This window comes from Dermacentor variabilis, chromosome 3, assembly GCF_050947875.1.
Source record: "Dermacentor variabilis isolate Ectoservices chromosome 3, ASM5094787v1, whole genome shotgun sequence".
In the NCBI taxonomy this organism is placed as follows: Eukaryota; Metazoa; Arthropoda; class Arachnida; order Ixodida; family Ixodidae; genus Dermacentor; species Dermacentor variabilis.
The window spans coordinates 173480599-173496911 of NC_134570.1; the positions used below are offsets into that span (position 1 = coordinate 173480599).

The 16313-nt window shown below is 45.7% G+C and overlaps 2 protein-coding genes across 2 annotated transcripts in view; both read left to right on the forward strand.

Moving 5' to 3' along the window:
* MED21 (mediator complex subunit 21) overlaps nucleotides 1-3181 on the forward strand; it is a 102215-nt gene extending 99034 nt beyond the window's left edge. Inside the window, exon 9 of the mRNA XM_075683907.1 lies at nucleotides 2742-3181. Within this exon, the coding sequence (XP_075540022.1) occupies nucleotides 2742-2909 (168 nt within the window). The 3' untranslated portion in view covers nucleotides 2910-3181. The remainder of the gene's footprint in view (nucleotides 1-2741) is intronic.
* Nucleotides 3182-13074: 9893 nt separating this feature from the next.
* Chc (clathrin heavy chain) overlaps nucleotides 13075-16313 on the forward strand; it is a 53874-nt gene continuing 50635 nt past the window's right edge. The window contains exon 1 of the mRNA XM_075686688.1: nucleotides 13075-13252. Coding sequence (XP_075542803.1) covers nucleotides 13211-13252 — 42 coding nt within the window. The 5' untranslated portion in view covers nucleotides 13075-13210. The remainder of the gene's footprint in view (nucleotides 13253-16313) is intronic.

Here is a 16313-nt window from a genome sequence, read left to right on the forward strand (position 1 = left end):
TACGTGTGCAGGGACCATCGCCACATGAGATTTCAAGCTTAGCAGACCCGCGTTGCCAGTCAAGTAGTGTTGTCGAAATGCAGGCCATGTGTTTCCATTAACTTGTGGTAAAGCCCTTGAAATGGATGGGCACCATTTTGGTGGTCTTGTGCTGATGGCGCCATCTGCAGGGTTGCAGCCTGGTTAACTGTATGGTTTGCACTGCTTAAACGATTTATCGCAGTCTGTGTCACCAAATTCGTGTCCGACACAGTATGCACCTGGCATGAACACATTTTTTTTTTTTTTTTAAAGAAAGGTGGATTGGTAGTATCTCAGAAAAATTTGGGCATCCATCAATCACAACTGATTCGTACATATATCTGTTGCGTTGCTCGGCACAAAGCTGCTGTAGCATAGTGCTCACGTGCTTGGCTGTTATAACTAGAGGCCCAGTGACCAAGCCTTGGAGGCTCGAATGTCTGGTATTTCCTTGATTACGGCATTTGGCAACTGTGGCAACAGAGGGCAACACCATTTTCAAGCAGCAGAAGAGCCACTAACAACTGTATCGCTTAAAAAATAGAGCCACACAGTCACCATACTCTGTCTCAGTAGTTCCTTGCAGCACTGTGAAAGCTGCAGGACTTCTTAGCCAATAGGAAGGCCAAATGCCCCTCAAGATGTGTTCATCAACACCACGTCATCTGCCAAGCATCTGCTTGCCATCCTGTCAATACATGCTCCACGATTGGGGAATTGATGTGACAAATGTTCTCCCATTGTTACCCTGAGCTCTGTTTACATGAACGTGACAGTGGACCTTCGCTTCAATTACACGCTTTCCCAGCAGTTCCTTGCAGCCACCTTAACCAGTAACAAGGACAAGTGCCCTTATAAATGTTCACCTATGCCGCATCATCTGCTCGCTGTCTATGTGGCGTTTGGTCGCCACCATCATCACGTGCCATACCAGAGCGGAGTAGATTAATGATGCAGCAAACAATTAGGCCTTCGTAGCATTCTGCATCTTCAACGCATCACCAGTGCTTATGCTATGGCGCCATCTGCTAATTGGAAATCAAACCTCTTTTATGGCTTGCCGCCGCTTTTCTAGTTCTAGCAGTGTCAGAACAAACTGCTGATGTCAGTAATAACGACAGAACACACCTAATGGTTTGCCCTCAGCGTGAGATGAGACAAAGCGATGACGTACTTTAACTTTTTTTTTTCTTGGCATCAGGGCGGAGGGCCACTAACAAGTCCGAATTTGGATCAATGTGGGTGGTCTGGGTTTCATGGGCACTGCCATGTTGCTACATAATCACGGTTAGGGTGGCTATTATGGTTACCGGCGGTAATTGCCACAGTAATTTGCTGTATACGACATGCATGCTCAAAGGACCTAAAATGTCTGGTATCGCGGTAATTTATCGTGTACCAGGCAAAAATAAAACTCTCTAATGCTGGCAATACTTAGACAGTTACACCCAGAACTACATTCTGCAATGCAAGGATATTGCCTCTGTGCACCTCGTATCTGCAGCATTGCTTCAAGTTACTTGTGAGATAGAGTATAGGTTGCAAAGTCTGTGGTTCATGTGCAGTCTTAAAGATGAACACATGGTATGGTTCACATAAATTTTGATATCCAGATTTGCAATTCGCAATGAAGCACTTACTGTGGTAGGTCTGTGGCATGATATGGAGTGGCATGGTACATATGCGGGAGGCGGCGCGAATAGATAGCTGCCGTAGCCACAGTCTATTAGGCCGGCCAGCCACGGTGCCGTGGGATCTCTGGAGCGGCCGATACTGCAGTCGCTCAGGTCGAGCATGCCAGTGTGTTCTTTTCTCGCGCTACGTGCGCTCCAGCCATCTTCTTTTTCATCAGCTCTGGAGGCAATAGTCACGCTGCTACACATACTTATGTCGTTGTGGTTCACAGAAAATAATTAAGACAGCGTGTTATGCAGATGCACCAACAGCCATATAACAAAATATCTTACAGAAGTGTCTCATTGAATGTCTGCTGCCAACGACATATCTAGTTGGCAAATGTTTTCTAGATAAGCACGCTTGTCTTGCCAGATGCATGCTACACCTGCACTTGAGTTTAGCACTTGAGTTTTTGTGCTTCAGCACTGTCCGCATTGCAGCGCTGCCTCCGGTTCAAAGCTATTCTGTGAGCACAGTGTGTCTGCGCTGTTGTCCTGTGGACAGTGGCAAGCATTGTATCCTCGTGACTTGGTGGCTACAGAGCTTCTGCCGCAAACATCATGTTGCGGGTTTGATTCCCAGCCATGGCAGCTGTATCAATAGGTGATGAAGGCAAGAACTCATGTAACATACTTTGGGTGGGCATTAAAAAACCTTCGGGTGGTAAAATTAATGTGGAACCTTCCACTACAGCTGTTCTCTTAACCCCATGTGTTGCTTCAGGGACATTAAGCTCTTTTGATCATTATGATCAGTTATATCCAAATTTTTCTCGATATCCTCATTATCGTACACCGTGCTGGCACGAGATTATTGCTATGGTCTGTTACTGGCAATAAATACAAGAAACCAGCATAAATATGATGAGGGCATAGGCGAAGATGGGCAACGGGACAAATGCCAAGTTCTACCAAAGCCTATCGTCGATGTCAGGAAGTCGCTGATGATGGCCTTTGAACCTGGCCTCTTTTATGTCCATCAGAAAAGCACCCTCTCGTACCAATTACACAATGTGACAAGTGAAACTGCTCTCTGTTTCACAGGCGGCCAACCTCAGGCGGCTGGAAGTAGAGAACCAGGAGGCAGCCCGGCGCCTGGAGGAAGTGGTCCAGCAGGGGGAGGCGCTTCTGGAGCAGATCCAGAAGGCACTGCACGACATCGCCGAGTCGCAGCTCAGCATGCAGCACCTGGATGAGGCTCCGCCCAACTGACCGATCGTCCAGTGGTGCATCGGCTGCGCCATTCTTATCGGCACGTACATGCCTTTGGAACTGTGACCTCCAGAGAGCGTCATACGAGCTGCCCACAATCTCAGACTCTGTAATATGGGACTCAGAATGCACTTCCTTCTCCCGGGCTCAGCCTGGTGAAGTGGTTGTGCAACATTTCTCACTGCTATGACGCATGTATATATGCCCTTCTTTATTTTTTCCCCCTCTTCCTTGTTCATCACTGACATAAAGACATTTTCTTTTTCATCAGAGGTGCCCTTTTGTTTCTCACTCTTTTGTTGTTCAGAAGCTAAAGATGGCGGAATGCTAATGTCGTCACAGCTGTGCAGAATTTTCTGAAGCCTGGAAATATTACGAAGAAGCACCTTAGTTGTCTTGTCATGTAGTTCACTGATCAGTCCAGTGCATGTTCTTTTTCCTCCTTCTCTCACTGCTTGAGAAGGTTGTCTGTCTGGTCGATTTTGTGCTAGGTAAGGAGTTTCACCATTGTGGTTAATGGAAGTTGTTTCCCAATGCGAGAGCAGAATTCCCACACTGAACCAAATATCAAGTGGAAACTTCTCACCAACAGCCACTCCTAACTGACCAGCAGAACTGACTGTGATCCAATTCCACCAATGCAGCTGTATAGCTGCTGTATAGCAGTAACCATAAAATGTGGACATAAAATAGCTGCAAAATTTATATTTTTCTCATTTTATTCACAGCTGATTCAATATTGAACCTAGTCGATCAACATGCTAACACAGCTGGTTTGAACAGCTTTCAACTGGTTTGAGTTGTGCTTTGTGGCAGAAACTAGTTGAATGCAGATAATACATTCTCTGTGGGAATGTGCACTGTGTACGGCGTATCTTTTTCTTGCACATTTTAATGTTTAGGAAATGCCATTCTATAGAATTCAATGTTAGCAGTACTGATTTTATTAGTTACTTTTGTGGTAAACCTTTACAGCGTCTTGCATAAGTAGAGGAAACAGCATACCAATACAGATACGCAGCACAATTATGCACAGCAGAAAATACAAAAGTGCACAATGCAAGAGTGAACGGGGCTGAACATGTCTGTTTTACTTCTGCCGAATCCTAGACTGAGACAAAATATGTGGTGTCCAAACTGGCTTCTTATAGTGCTATCATAATGAGCATTGCAGACGACAGGACATGAGAGATAGATAGCACACATGCCACTGAATTCCATTTTTATTTCCTGTTCAGTCATCTGTGCTGTTCATCATGTTATTCATAAACCAATACCCTATTTACCTGCATATAGGTCGACGAGCAATGCATGCTCACTGACCTGGAGAGGCAAAGCCGAAGGGTGGGTTTAAAAATTAATCTGCAGAAAACTAAAGTAATGTTTAACAGCCTCGGAAGAGAATAGCAGTTTACGATAGGTAGTGAGGCACTGGAAGTGGTAAGGGAATACATCTACTTAGGACAGGTAGTGACTGCGGATCCGTATCATGAGACTGAAATAATCAGAAGAATAAGATTGGGCTGGGGTGCGTTTGGCAGACATTCTCAGATCATGAACAGCAGGTTGCCATTATCCCTCAAGAGAAAAGTGTATAACAGCTGTGTCTTACCAGTACTCACGTACGGGGCAGAAACCTGGAGGCTTACGAAAAGGGTTCTACTTAAATTGAGGACGACGCAACAAGCTATGGAAAGAAGAATGATAGGTGTAACGTTAAGGGATAAGCAAAGAGCTGATTGGGTGAGGGAACAAACGCGAGTTAATGATATCTTGGTTGAAATCAAGAAAAAGAAATGGGCATGGGCAGGACACGTAATGAGGAGGGAACATAACTGATGGTCATTAAGTGTTACGGAATGGATTCCAAGGGAAGGGAAGCGTAGCAGAAGGCGGCAGAAAGTTAGGTGGGCGGATGAGATTAAGAAGTTTGCAGGCATGGCATGGCCACAATTAGTACATGACCGGGGTTGGAGAAGTATGGGAGAGGCCTTTGCCCTGTAGTGGGCGTAACCAGACTGATGATGAGGTCAAAGTTTTTTTCTTTTTGCGGGAATATTACCTAAAATGAGCTATCAACCTATATTCACAACCAAAGAATCTCAACCTATAGACCTTTTCATCAGGTGAGGAGAAAGGAGCCACAGTGAGCCTTTCCTTCTCTCTGACTTGTGCAAGCCAGCATGGTGCTGCTTGAATGTGTTGCCGTCGCGTGCTGCAGGACAACTTGGAGATGTTGCATCTCGTTCTTTGTTAAATTTATGTGATGTCGGTTCATAGAAGGTTGTCAAAGAGCCACTGTGTAGCCTTTCGACGCAGCGATAGCTACAATGTGCAGAAGTTTCACTTGGCTGTGCAATCGTGCTACTACTTCCATCATCAGCTGTGGTGTGTGTGTGTGTGTGTGCGTGTTGTGAACTATTTTGGCTGTGTCGGCTTTCACTCGAGGAAGAGAACCAGTGTCTGTGCATTGCCTGCATTAATTGGAAAATATTCTCACTATCTGATCACTTGATGGAGAATGAGACTTTATCATTGTTTCAAGTGTAAGTATAAAGAAACCCATGAATATTTTAGTGCGTTAGGAGGTCCCCGAGTTAAAATTGTCAGAGGTAGCTCCTCTTATCAGTGGGTACGTAATTATTATTATAGGCAGCCGGTTTATACCGGTACAAGGAAAATCACAACTTGTCACAAAGAAAGACATGAAATACATGAAGCATGTGATATTATAAGAAGCCAACAAACACTGACACCAAGGACAACATAGGGTAAATTACTTGTGCTTAATAAATGAAATAAAGGAACGATAAATTCATGGAAATTAAAGTGTATGAAAAAACAACTTGCCGCAGGTGGGAACTGAACCCACAACCTTCACATTTCGCGTGCGATGCTCTACCAATTGAGCTATCGCGGCATCGTTTTCCCATCCACGTTTCTTGGGTATTTATCTGTCTTTCTAGTAGAACCCTGGAAGTGTTAGCCAGCGCCACCGCTCACAGACCTTGGTGACGGACGTGGAACGTCCTTTCTGCAGCAGGCATGAAGAGAACGTGATCTTTTTGGGTGAAGGCAACTGGTCAATAAACCCGCACATGCTACCTGAAGGCATCAATGTTGCCGGATTCGAGACCCTCATTATGTAATAAACAAGAAGAAAAGGGGTAACCGAGGGGCCCGATTTGTATTAGTCATATCATATGAAGCCAACAAACACTGACACCAAGGGCAACATAGGGGAAATTACTTGTGCTTAATAAATGAAATAAAGATGGTCGCCTTCTTATGATATGACTAATAAAAACCGGGCCCCTCGGTTAACCCCCTTTCTTCTCGTTTATGAAGCATGTGAGATATATGAAGTACATATAAAAAACGTGAACTAAGTTAGCAGTAATAATTGAAAAACACTAAAAAAGTAGTGATTACCAAGATACAAAAGTAATCATGTTTCTAATTTAACAATAACTAGGAAAACATGTATAAACAAACTAAGAAAAAAAGATTACACAAGTGAATTTACACTGAAGGCAGTGCTTCTAATTAATTATTTTTAAATTGTTTTTGATGGACTGAAAATAACTGGACGAGAATGTTTGTTAGTGTAGAATTATAAAGTGCAATGCCGTGAAAACTGACTGTAAATTTACCATAATTATATTTACATTTGGTAAGAGAAGGTTATTGTTTTCAGAAAATCTAGTGTTATCTGTATTAACCAGACGGTTAATGGGCACACTGTCAATAAATATGTCGCAATGAATTAGACAGAACATAGTGATTGATAGCTTACGCTGTAATAACCGGGTAGGAGATAGAATACAGAGTGAAAGCGGAAGGAGTCGTAAGCTTCAAGAGGATTTAGATGTATGGTGCAATTGTTGCCCCACAAGGATAAACAGTGTGATGAATGCCAACGAATGTAAAAATGATACAATGAGCGAAGAATATGAGGTTGAAGATACCTGCGTGTTTTGATAACATGAGTACCAAATGGTATTTTTTTCGCTAGTGAGCATGACAGTTTTATTTTAGATGTTTGACTAAAATGACACCTAAAAATTTAACGCTATCAGATGTTGGTATGATCTTGAGAACTAAAGCAGAAAAGTGCTCGTGTACAGCCAACCCAGTGCAATCCCGGAACATCTAAGTACGGGGAGAAAACCACGCAAACAACAGGTTGAAGAGAAGGACACAGACCGCAGCACTGACTAACAACAAAGTGTTTTTATTCTTTCAGTCGGCATATATATAAGTCAGCACTGTGGTCTGTGTCCTTCTCTTCAACCTGTTGTTTACGCCATTTTCTGCTCATAATCATGAACCAACCAGTCCAAGTGCCTACCCATTTAAGTACCAATCGTTATAGCACGTTTGTGCCATTGTTCTCGCGCATTTCAAGTCTTGTAGACTTTGAATCACTATGCTGTGCCCATGTTAGCCTCCTGTACGAGGCCGATGCTGTTGCTCAGCACAGCAGTCACTGCGGTTCGTAAAGAAGCATAGTACATTTAATCTTTGTGCTTTGGCATTGCCTCTTTGCCCTGTAAAGCAGTAATATCCAAAGGTCATATCATAAGAAGCCAGCAAACACTGACACCAAGGACAACATAGAGGAAAGTACTTGTGCTTGATAAATGAAGTAAAGAAACGATAAATTAATGGAAGTGAAAGTGGATGAAAAAACAACTTGCCGCAGGTGGGGAATGATCCCACAATTTTCACATGGTTGTGGGATCGTTCTCCACCTGCGGCAAGTTGTTTTTTCCTTCACTTTCACTTCCATTAATTTATCGTTTCTTTACTTCATTTGTGTGCACTTTCAGCAGGAGCTGTTTGTAAAGCAGTGGAAAGAGTCCTACTTGCCAGACTTCGCTCTGTTGTTGTAGCTGCTGCAACCAGAGTACCAGGCTCGGAAAAAGTCATACAGGCTTCTGAGTGGGCTCACTTTATTCAGCACATACCACCGAAAACTGTAAAGCAGAACCATTCGATGCTGTGCTTAGTTTTCAAGAGCCAAGTTCAAAAGCCCAAGAGGCGTTCTGATTGCAAAAAAAAAAAAAAAATCACTCTGCATTCCTGCTTGTTGTAAACTTTTATTGTGTTCACTTTCTAGTTTTGTACCGCATCTGACACAGAAGCCTATTGGGAACAAGATAAATTGGACATTTTGTAGATGCAATGTCTGTAGCAGATTTTAGAGCAATTTTGTTGCAACGTGGAACACCAGGTGTGGTGGAGCGTGGAACGGGTCAGAGCGAAAGGGTCAACACGCACGCACACATCGTGCCGGCTGCTCCTTCCGCCTCAATGCCAGCAGAAACTCTGACCATACCGACTTAAGCCAGTTCAGTACGTCTCGCAGAACCGTTGCCCACTTAGAAGGTGCCGCGGTATGCTAAATAGACCGTGTGAGCATCAAGATAACCACCAGAGACTGCCGCCAAACTTATACCTGGCCTACAACACCGAGCGCTCAATCGAGCCAGCATGCTGACTGCCTATAGATGGTGCCACTGCCTATGCTACATGGTGGTGCCCTGGAAACAAGGTCTGTAGTCTTGAATAAAGCTAGCAAAACTACTGAGCTAATGGGAGTTGCGCCGTAGAGCCAGTCAGGAGATTATCCCGACTGACTTTAGGAAATGCTGCATATCCAATGCAATCGACGGCACCAACAACGATGTCGTTTGAGGTGCTGAGGACCACTTCTTTGGCAGTTCTGATGAGGATGCAGGTTGGGGCATCAACTTGTGAGATTTACTAGCTGGGCTTATGGTAAATAAAGATGCTTCGTGTACGTGTTTTTTTTTTTTTTTAAAGGTATGGGTTGGCCTATAGTCAAATTACAATTTATTTCTTGGCCAATTCAATATATAGGGGTTGACATGTATTTGTGTTTGACCTACTTTTTGAGTAAATATTGTAGTGCAATGTTGTACTCTTCTATTCGTGCTGGTAACACGTCAGCTGTGTAGGCAACAGTGTCTGGTACAAATTTGCAGGAAAGGGCACAATACAAGAAAGAGAGAGAGAGAGATAGGGGAGAAAGCAATCGGTTAAGCACACCATACATAAAATGAGTATACTGAAATAACAATACTGCTTTTTCGTTTTATTCCGCGAGTCAAAAGGCAACACAGGCGAGAAAATTTAGTATCTGTTGAACATACACACTTGCACATCTTTCCATACACAAGCTATGGAAAGAAGAGTGATGGGTGTAACGTTAAGGGATAATAAAAGAGCAGACTGGGTGAGGGAACAAACGCGAGTTAATGACATCTCAGTTGAAATCAAGAAAAAGAAATGGGCATGGGCAGGACATGTAATGAGGAGGGAAGATAACCGATGGTCATTAAGGGTTACGGACTGGATTCCAAGCCAAGGGAAGCGAAGCAGGGGGCGGCAGAAAGTTAGGTGGGCGGATGAGATTAAGAAGTTCGCAGGGACGACACTGCCACAATTTGTACATGACCGGGGTAGTTGGAGAAGTGTGGGAGAGGCCTTTGCCCTGCAGTGGGCTTAACCAGGCTGATGATGATGAACATACACAGTTGCACATGCATTTATTTTAGCACTGTGAGTGAAGTTCTGGCTTTCCTTAAGTGCATTGGTGTTTTCCTACAATGCAGTGCTGTCTGTCCTTTTTCTTGAAAGCAGTTTCATAAATCCAGTACTTGGTAGCGTAACTCTGTGGGCTGATGTGTTCTTTACCAAGGCGCAGGGTTGAAATGAGTGAACGCACATGCAACGCTATTGCGAAGAAGAAGAAATGCGGTTGTGTTAGGTTTTTAATTGTGAAACACATATACGAGGCATGCATGACTAAACAGTGCAAGTAGGACAAGAACAAGACGAGAGGACAACCAGGCAATCACTGAAGTTGGCACTTATCTGGTCATCCTCTCATCTCTGTTTTTGCCTTATTTGTGTTAGGTCAAACCATGCATTCGTTCAAGCTCGCGTAACTTTCAGTGCTTATAGGCTTACAATGTTCAGGGCTAGACATTGACAAAATATGCTAGGCAACTTCTACGATGATATTCTTAAGGAACAAAGGCAGCATATGTTTTCCTTATGATACAAACGAGTTGAGCCATGTGATAATTTTTGATACTTTCCTAAAACATGAAGCAGCAACACAGTCTACTTGATGTGGCTGCCACAGTCTACCCAGCATAACTACTGTATTTGACAAATGCCTCTCTCTCACCTATTGCATCTCCTTGCCCCTGCCTCAGTACAGTGTAGCCAACCAGAGATAATCTCGGGTTAACCTCCCTGTCTTTCCTTTGCCTTTCTCTCTCTTCCTCTCCTCTGCCTGCATAAATGGGCAACATGCTCTGCATAGCAAATGTTTTCTTGGAAGTGAACTCCTCAGAAATTAAAATGAGCTATCTACTAATTAATGGGATTGTATCTAAATATTAATTGAAAGTGTGCACAAATTGTTCTTTCTTAAGATAATACGAGGACGAAGCAGAAGGTTTTTGCCACTATTTTGTTTTAGCCAAACTACAGCTGTAAATGCGAAGTTAACGTATCTATTCCCATTAGTGTACCTTCCTTGAACAAGCCCCGCCTTATCTGCCGATAGCACCGCGACACGGTGCTGCTGTCAGTTAAAGATGGCGGTTGTGCTTCATGTGTGCACAGCATATGAGCAACGAAGTGCGGTTAGTTTTCTATGGAGCAAGAGACGAACGCCCATCGAAGTCCACAGGGAAATGCAGCCCACATATAGGGAAAGGCATCTCGCTTCGAGAAGTGTGAGGTGGTGGTGTTGCGAGTTCGCACAAGAACGTGAAGACTTGCAGGACATTGAGCGTTCGGGGAGGGCGCAGGCATTGCTGACTGACCACAGGGGCGCCTCAAATTTAGTGCTGCAATGGGACAAACGTCTGAACCGGTGTGGTCACTATGTGTAAAAAGCGGTGTTTTGCGGTACATAGAATAGTACATATGTTTGTAATTACCTGTATGTACCTTATTTTGGCTAATAAATAATAGGGGCAAAGATTTTGATTCACCCTCATACATTTAGTGCTGTGGAACCAAGGCTGAGGCATAATAAGGTGCAGAAACAAAGGAAGAAAAAAAAAAGCTTACAACAAACATCATTTCTTGTCCTCTGTCTTTTCATGCATCTAATTACGTCTCAGCCTTAGAACATTCACCAACTAGCCCAACTGTCTTCGTGAACTATTCCAGGATGTTCAAGGTGAGTTTTCTATAGCTTTATCAAAAAAGACAGTTTATATCTCAAACCAGTTTTTTCTTCTGATCAATGATGCTATTGAAGTTAACAAATTCAAGAGGAGAACTGGAATTGTTGGTTGAGAATTAGACACTGAACGTTCGGTGTGCTTTACTGTGAAAGTGTTCGCACTCTGCTGGGTGTCGGTTTGTGCAACAGAGTGCAAAAAGAAAAGAGCACTATGGGTGCATGCCATAAACTACAGAAGCCGGCAGCCCTTGCATTACAAGTTCTTTTGACGTCCATGCCAAAGAGATTACACCAGGAATTTGTCCCATAGGAATATACAACGTCAGCCCATTTATTTCTCCTGCATGACAAAGGCCCATCCCAGCTATCTCCAATTAACGCAACCTTGCACCAGCTGACGCCACCTTATGCCAGCAAGTGTTCTAATTTTGTTGTGCCACCTGGTTCTCTGTCATCGCTGACTGCGCTTCCCTTCTCTTGGCACCCTTTCTATAACTCCGAGAGCCCACCAGTTATCTACTCCAAGCATTACATGGACCGCCCAACTCAATTTCATGGCACCGTATTGGCCACCCCTTGCTCTCTAATCCACACCACTCTCATCACACTTTCATTCCATTGCTTGTTTCATGGTCTTGAACCCCTTCTTATGCTTCTTAACCTTCAAGTTTCTGCCCCATATGTTAGTACCGGAATAACACAGCGATATTACAATTTTCAACGACAGTGGTAAGCTGCCGCTATCCTTCGTTTGCATAATAAAGAAAATTAGCTTTGCTGATGTGGTTAACTGTGTGTATGCACCCACAACCACTGCAAGGTTAAAATTACACATATGGTGGTTTAACATTCTGATAAATGTGGAATGTTATGGAGACAGTGGGGAGGCTGGATAAGTATTCTCATGTCAAATAATTATACCACGTGTAGCATCCTTCTACACTTACAGCGTAAGCTGACCAATAAAATTCACCTCATTATGATGGGTATGTTCCGCTTGGGGCTGTAGCAAGTATGTTGTGGCACTCGGGCCACAATGTAGTGATGCATAGAAAAAGCTGTAGCAATGAAACCGATTTCGAATGTTGACCTGCTTTCTTGCCAATGCAGTTTATATCCCTCATTAAAGATGGTTCTTACAACCCTTCCCGATTATAGACAAACTTTAGAAATTAAATGTCATTGGGTACTAGTTGGGACAAATGTTGTAAAAATAAGGGATATCACACAAGACATATGTTGCCTAAAACTCAAAGCTATGCACATTACGCATTTGTGATTGGCCCTATACAGCGAAACAAAAAGCTCAAATAGCGAGTCAATGAATTAGCGAAACGACAGCTGTGTCGTCACGGCGCACGTGACAATGCGGAGGGCGAGGAGGTATTTGTAAATAACAGCAGCGGCCTAGCAACACACTCTTCTTTTTAAAATGAAGAGTGTGTTTGCGTATGTTTGCGTTAACATATTCAACGAGGTTACACCCGGTAACTTGTAAAAAATTATCGCGTGGCGGCCTGTCAACATATGGCATACATCGGACGTTTTTACATAAGAGATTAAAGGTCACTTAGGGAGCATAAAAAACGGAAATGACAGCGAGAAAAAACAAATGCACACAGTAGCGAAGACCTGAGCCGCCGCTATTTGGTGCCGACTGGGGAATTCCATTCGCGTAAACCGCCGACCACCAGTGCGAGTCATGCAATGTGGCAGTGCACGTAGCTCAGGATAAACTGTGTTCCTACGCCAGTGGTTTTTCACTGACATGTGGAAAAATAATCTATTTCGAACTGCAAAAAAATTTACTCGTAGATGAAAAAAATTATATGTAATAAAGAAGTTGAAATACGTCATTTTTTCCGGTGCACTTGGGCGAAATTAATTACTGTTGATGCGGACTATATTACATCGGCTGATACATGGCCGGCGTGCGCCATATTGGGTGGAAGTTGGTGCGTACGGGACTGTGACTGGAGCGACTGGAGGTGTTCCTCATTCAAACGTTTTTCGTGGGGAGCGTGTGGCCAAACTCCATCGCGAAGGAACAGGATTCCGAGCCACGATGACGCAGATACTACCGATACGGTTTCAAGAGCATTTACAGGTGAGCCGGCTACCGGCGGTGGTATTTCGCCCACATTATAAGCCTCGTCTCGGGAAGAGTCATCAACCGGTATTAGGCCTAATGTGTGGATAGTCGCGTGGAGTCTCGCTGGGACCTTTAAAAATTGTGCTCACTAGCTGTGCTCAGCTGGCGGTCCGACTCCGTCAGCTGCCGGCGATGGTGCGAGACGCGGGCGTTGTGCATTTTCCCTCGGGTTCAAGCCGCCGGCGAGCTGAAACCAGCGGCTACGATACGCCCCCCCTCCCCATCGGTCGTGTGAAAGTACCGCGATGCCCACAGCTACAGCGATGACAGCGGTGTTTTGACCAGATTGTGACTAGCGCGGAGCACGCAGTTCTTTCTATATTTTCCAGTGTTAACATTATCTGATGTTTTCCTTTCGTACGCCGCAGCCGGCGATGTGTCCTTCAGTGATGAGTCGCGACAAAGCGCGTTCTCCAAACTGGGGGAGCAAAAAGAAAACGGGTTCTTGGGAGAGCCGGAGATTCCTTGCCCCGTCGTCGATCGGAAGGGCTCGTCGCGGCCGACGCTGGCCACGCACTGTGTGCAGCGGGTACGGCAGTTTTGCGGACTTTTGTTGAGCTCGCCGCGCGTGTCAGATGTGTGTTCAGTCTTTCAGGAACCTCCCCTCGGGGTTCCGCAGCCAGAGGAGAACCCGAAACTGGGCCGGGGTCGCGTCTTTGGGGTATCGATCTCGAGCGTACGCACCCCCCACCCCCCCTTTCGCTGCCGCGTCGTCCGCCCGATCCTGTCTTCAGCGAAGTATGTAAACATTGCAACTCGACCGGGTTTCTTTCTCCCGCAGAGGCCGGAAGTGGCACCGCGATTTTTTCGCCGCCGGCCGCGCGACGTCTTCGGAGCACGCTGCTGCTGGCTGGGCTCACGCGTTGTTTTTCGTAAACAGCGCACGTTCGTGTACCGTGTTTTTTTTTTTGGGGGGCTCCTCGCCGATGCCGGCACAAATATAGAAACGTTGCGTAGTGTCCACGACCCCTCGATGCGCGTCTTTGTCCGCTCACGTGAGCAATCGGCCTGACGCGCGCAAGCTAGGGTGGTAAGCTCCGGAAGAGAGTCCCGAGGCATTTCCCGTTAAGCTCCACCCAATGCGTAACGACGACGAGGCCGTGCAGCGAAAGCAGCAGTTCAGCCACCTTGTCGCTCCCCTGGCGTCGTTTGAGAGTAAAATTCTCCGGTGGTCCGTCTTCCTTTCGTCAAAAGCTTAGCCGAGGCGCGCCCACCTCGCTTCGCGGCTCATCTCGTTGTGGCCGCCTTTGGAACGGCTTTCTGCTGGCGGTACATTGTTGGAGGTTATTGTGCTGTCAGCCCGCCGCCGGTTGTTGCATCCCCGAGTTACACGGCCTCCGTGCGATGCAAAGAAAAGGAAAAAGAACAACCGCGCTGTCACCCCCCTCCCCCGCTCCCTTTCCACCCCTTACAACATCCTCCCAATCTTAACGATGCTCGCTTTGGCTCGCTCAGTACCGTTTCTTCTGGTGGCATTTTTCTCGCGGTTTGTGTGCGGGCCGGAGAGAATTCACCCTCCTTCCGTACTTCCGCGCCGGTTTCCTTAATGCTCCACCCTTGGCCGAATGTGGGCCACCGTGGCACTGCGCTTGTTTTGGTTTCGCACAGCGCGTGGCGGCGGCGGCCTGCCGTCGTCTGCACTCCTGTCTGCCGGCCGAAAGCGTCCCGCGATAATCGGCCACTTGCTTGTCGCGATCTAGCTCTCTCCTCGCGGAGGAGCCAGTTTCGCGGAAATCGAGTTTCTACCCTTGCGAGCCATTCGCAGTGCTCTGCCGAGTCTTTGGCACGACTGTGGCGTGCGATTGCGCACGGGCAGTGGTTTTTTTGACGCTCATTTCGGGTTCCTTTCGCGGACGCTGGCGGTCGGCTAGCCGTTGCTTCCCGCTGGTCGCATCTCCACCACACTCACCCGACGGCAATTATCGTTAGTCTGCCTCTGCGAACGGGTTTTGGGCCGTTCCTCTGCTGGCCCCGCCGCTTTCCCGCAATGCGCGGCCGTCGTTTAATGACCGGGAAGCCTGAATGCACTCTTGATCAAGTCCTCCTCTCATCATGGCATTCATGGTGCTCGCGGTCGATCGCTTTCGTACACATCAGGAAGCAGTACAAAAATCCTAACCGTCGCTAACCTTATGATCACTGCACTTTACCCTACCTAACACTTCGACATCCTGCACTATGCTGGGATCGGCAGAAAGTATGAAATCAATTTCATTTCTTGTTTCACCATTAGGGCTTTTCGAAGTCCACTTTCTGTTGCTACGCTTCCCGAAGAAAGTGTCCATTATTCGCAGCTTATTCCTTTCTGCGAATTCTACCAACATCTCTCCTCTAGCATTCCTAGAATCTATGCTGTAGTTGCCATTTGCTTGTTCACCAGCCTGCTTTTCCCCCACTTTTGAAGTCGCCCATTACTACAGCATATTGGTTTGCACTTTTCTCATCGCTAATTCAACATCTTCATAAAGCTGACCTACTTCGTCATCATCATCGTGACTGGATGTTGGAGCATGGGCTTGTACTACCTTTAATCTATATCTCATATTAAGTTTGATTGACTACTGCTACTCTCTCACTAATGCTGTGGAATTTGTCAATGTTGCCCACTATGTCCTTATAGATTCGAAATCCTACCCCGTATTGCTTCTTATCTTGGAGACCTCTGTAGCAGAGGACATGGTTGTTAGTCAGCACTGTATAAGCCTCTCCAGTTCTAATCTCACTAAGGCCGATGATATCCCAAACAATGTCTGATAGTTGCTCAGTCCTGCTAAGCTAGCCTCACACGACAGAGTTCTGCTGTTAAAGGTTGACATTGTCAGTTTCCATTGGTGGCCTGTCCGGATCCAAAGATTGTTAGCGCCCTCTGCTATGTTACAGGTCTGACCGCCGCCTTGGTCAGGTGCTCCACAGCTGCTGGGGACTGAAGGGCATGGGTTAATTGTAGGAATCGGGAGGGTGGTAGTGGCCGAATAGTGCACCAGGGAGGCCACTTCCTGTTCTTGTGAGAGAGACT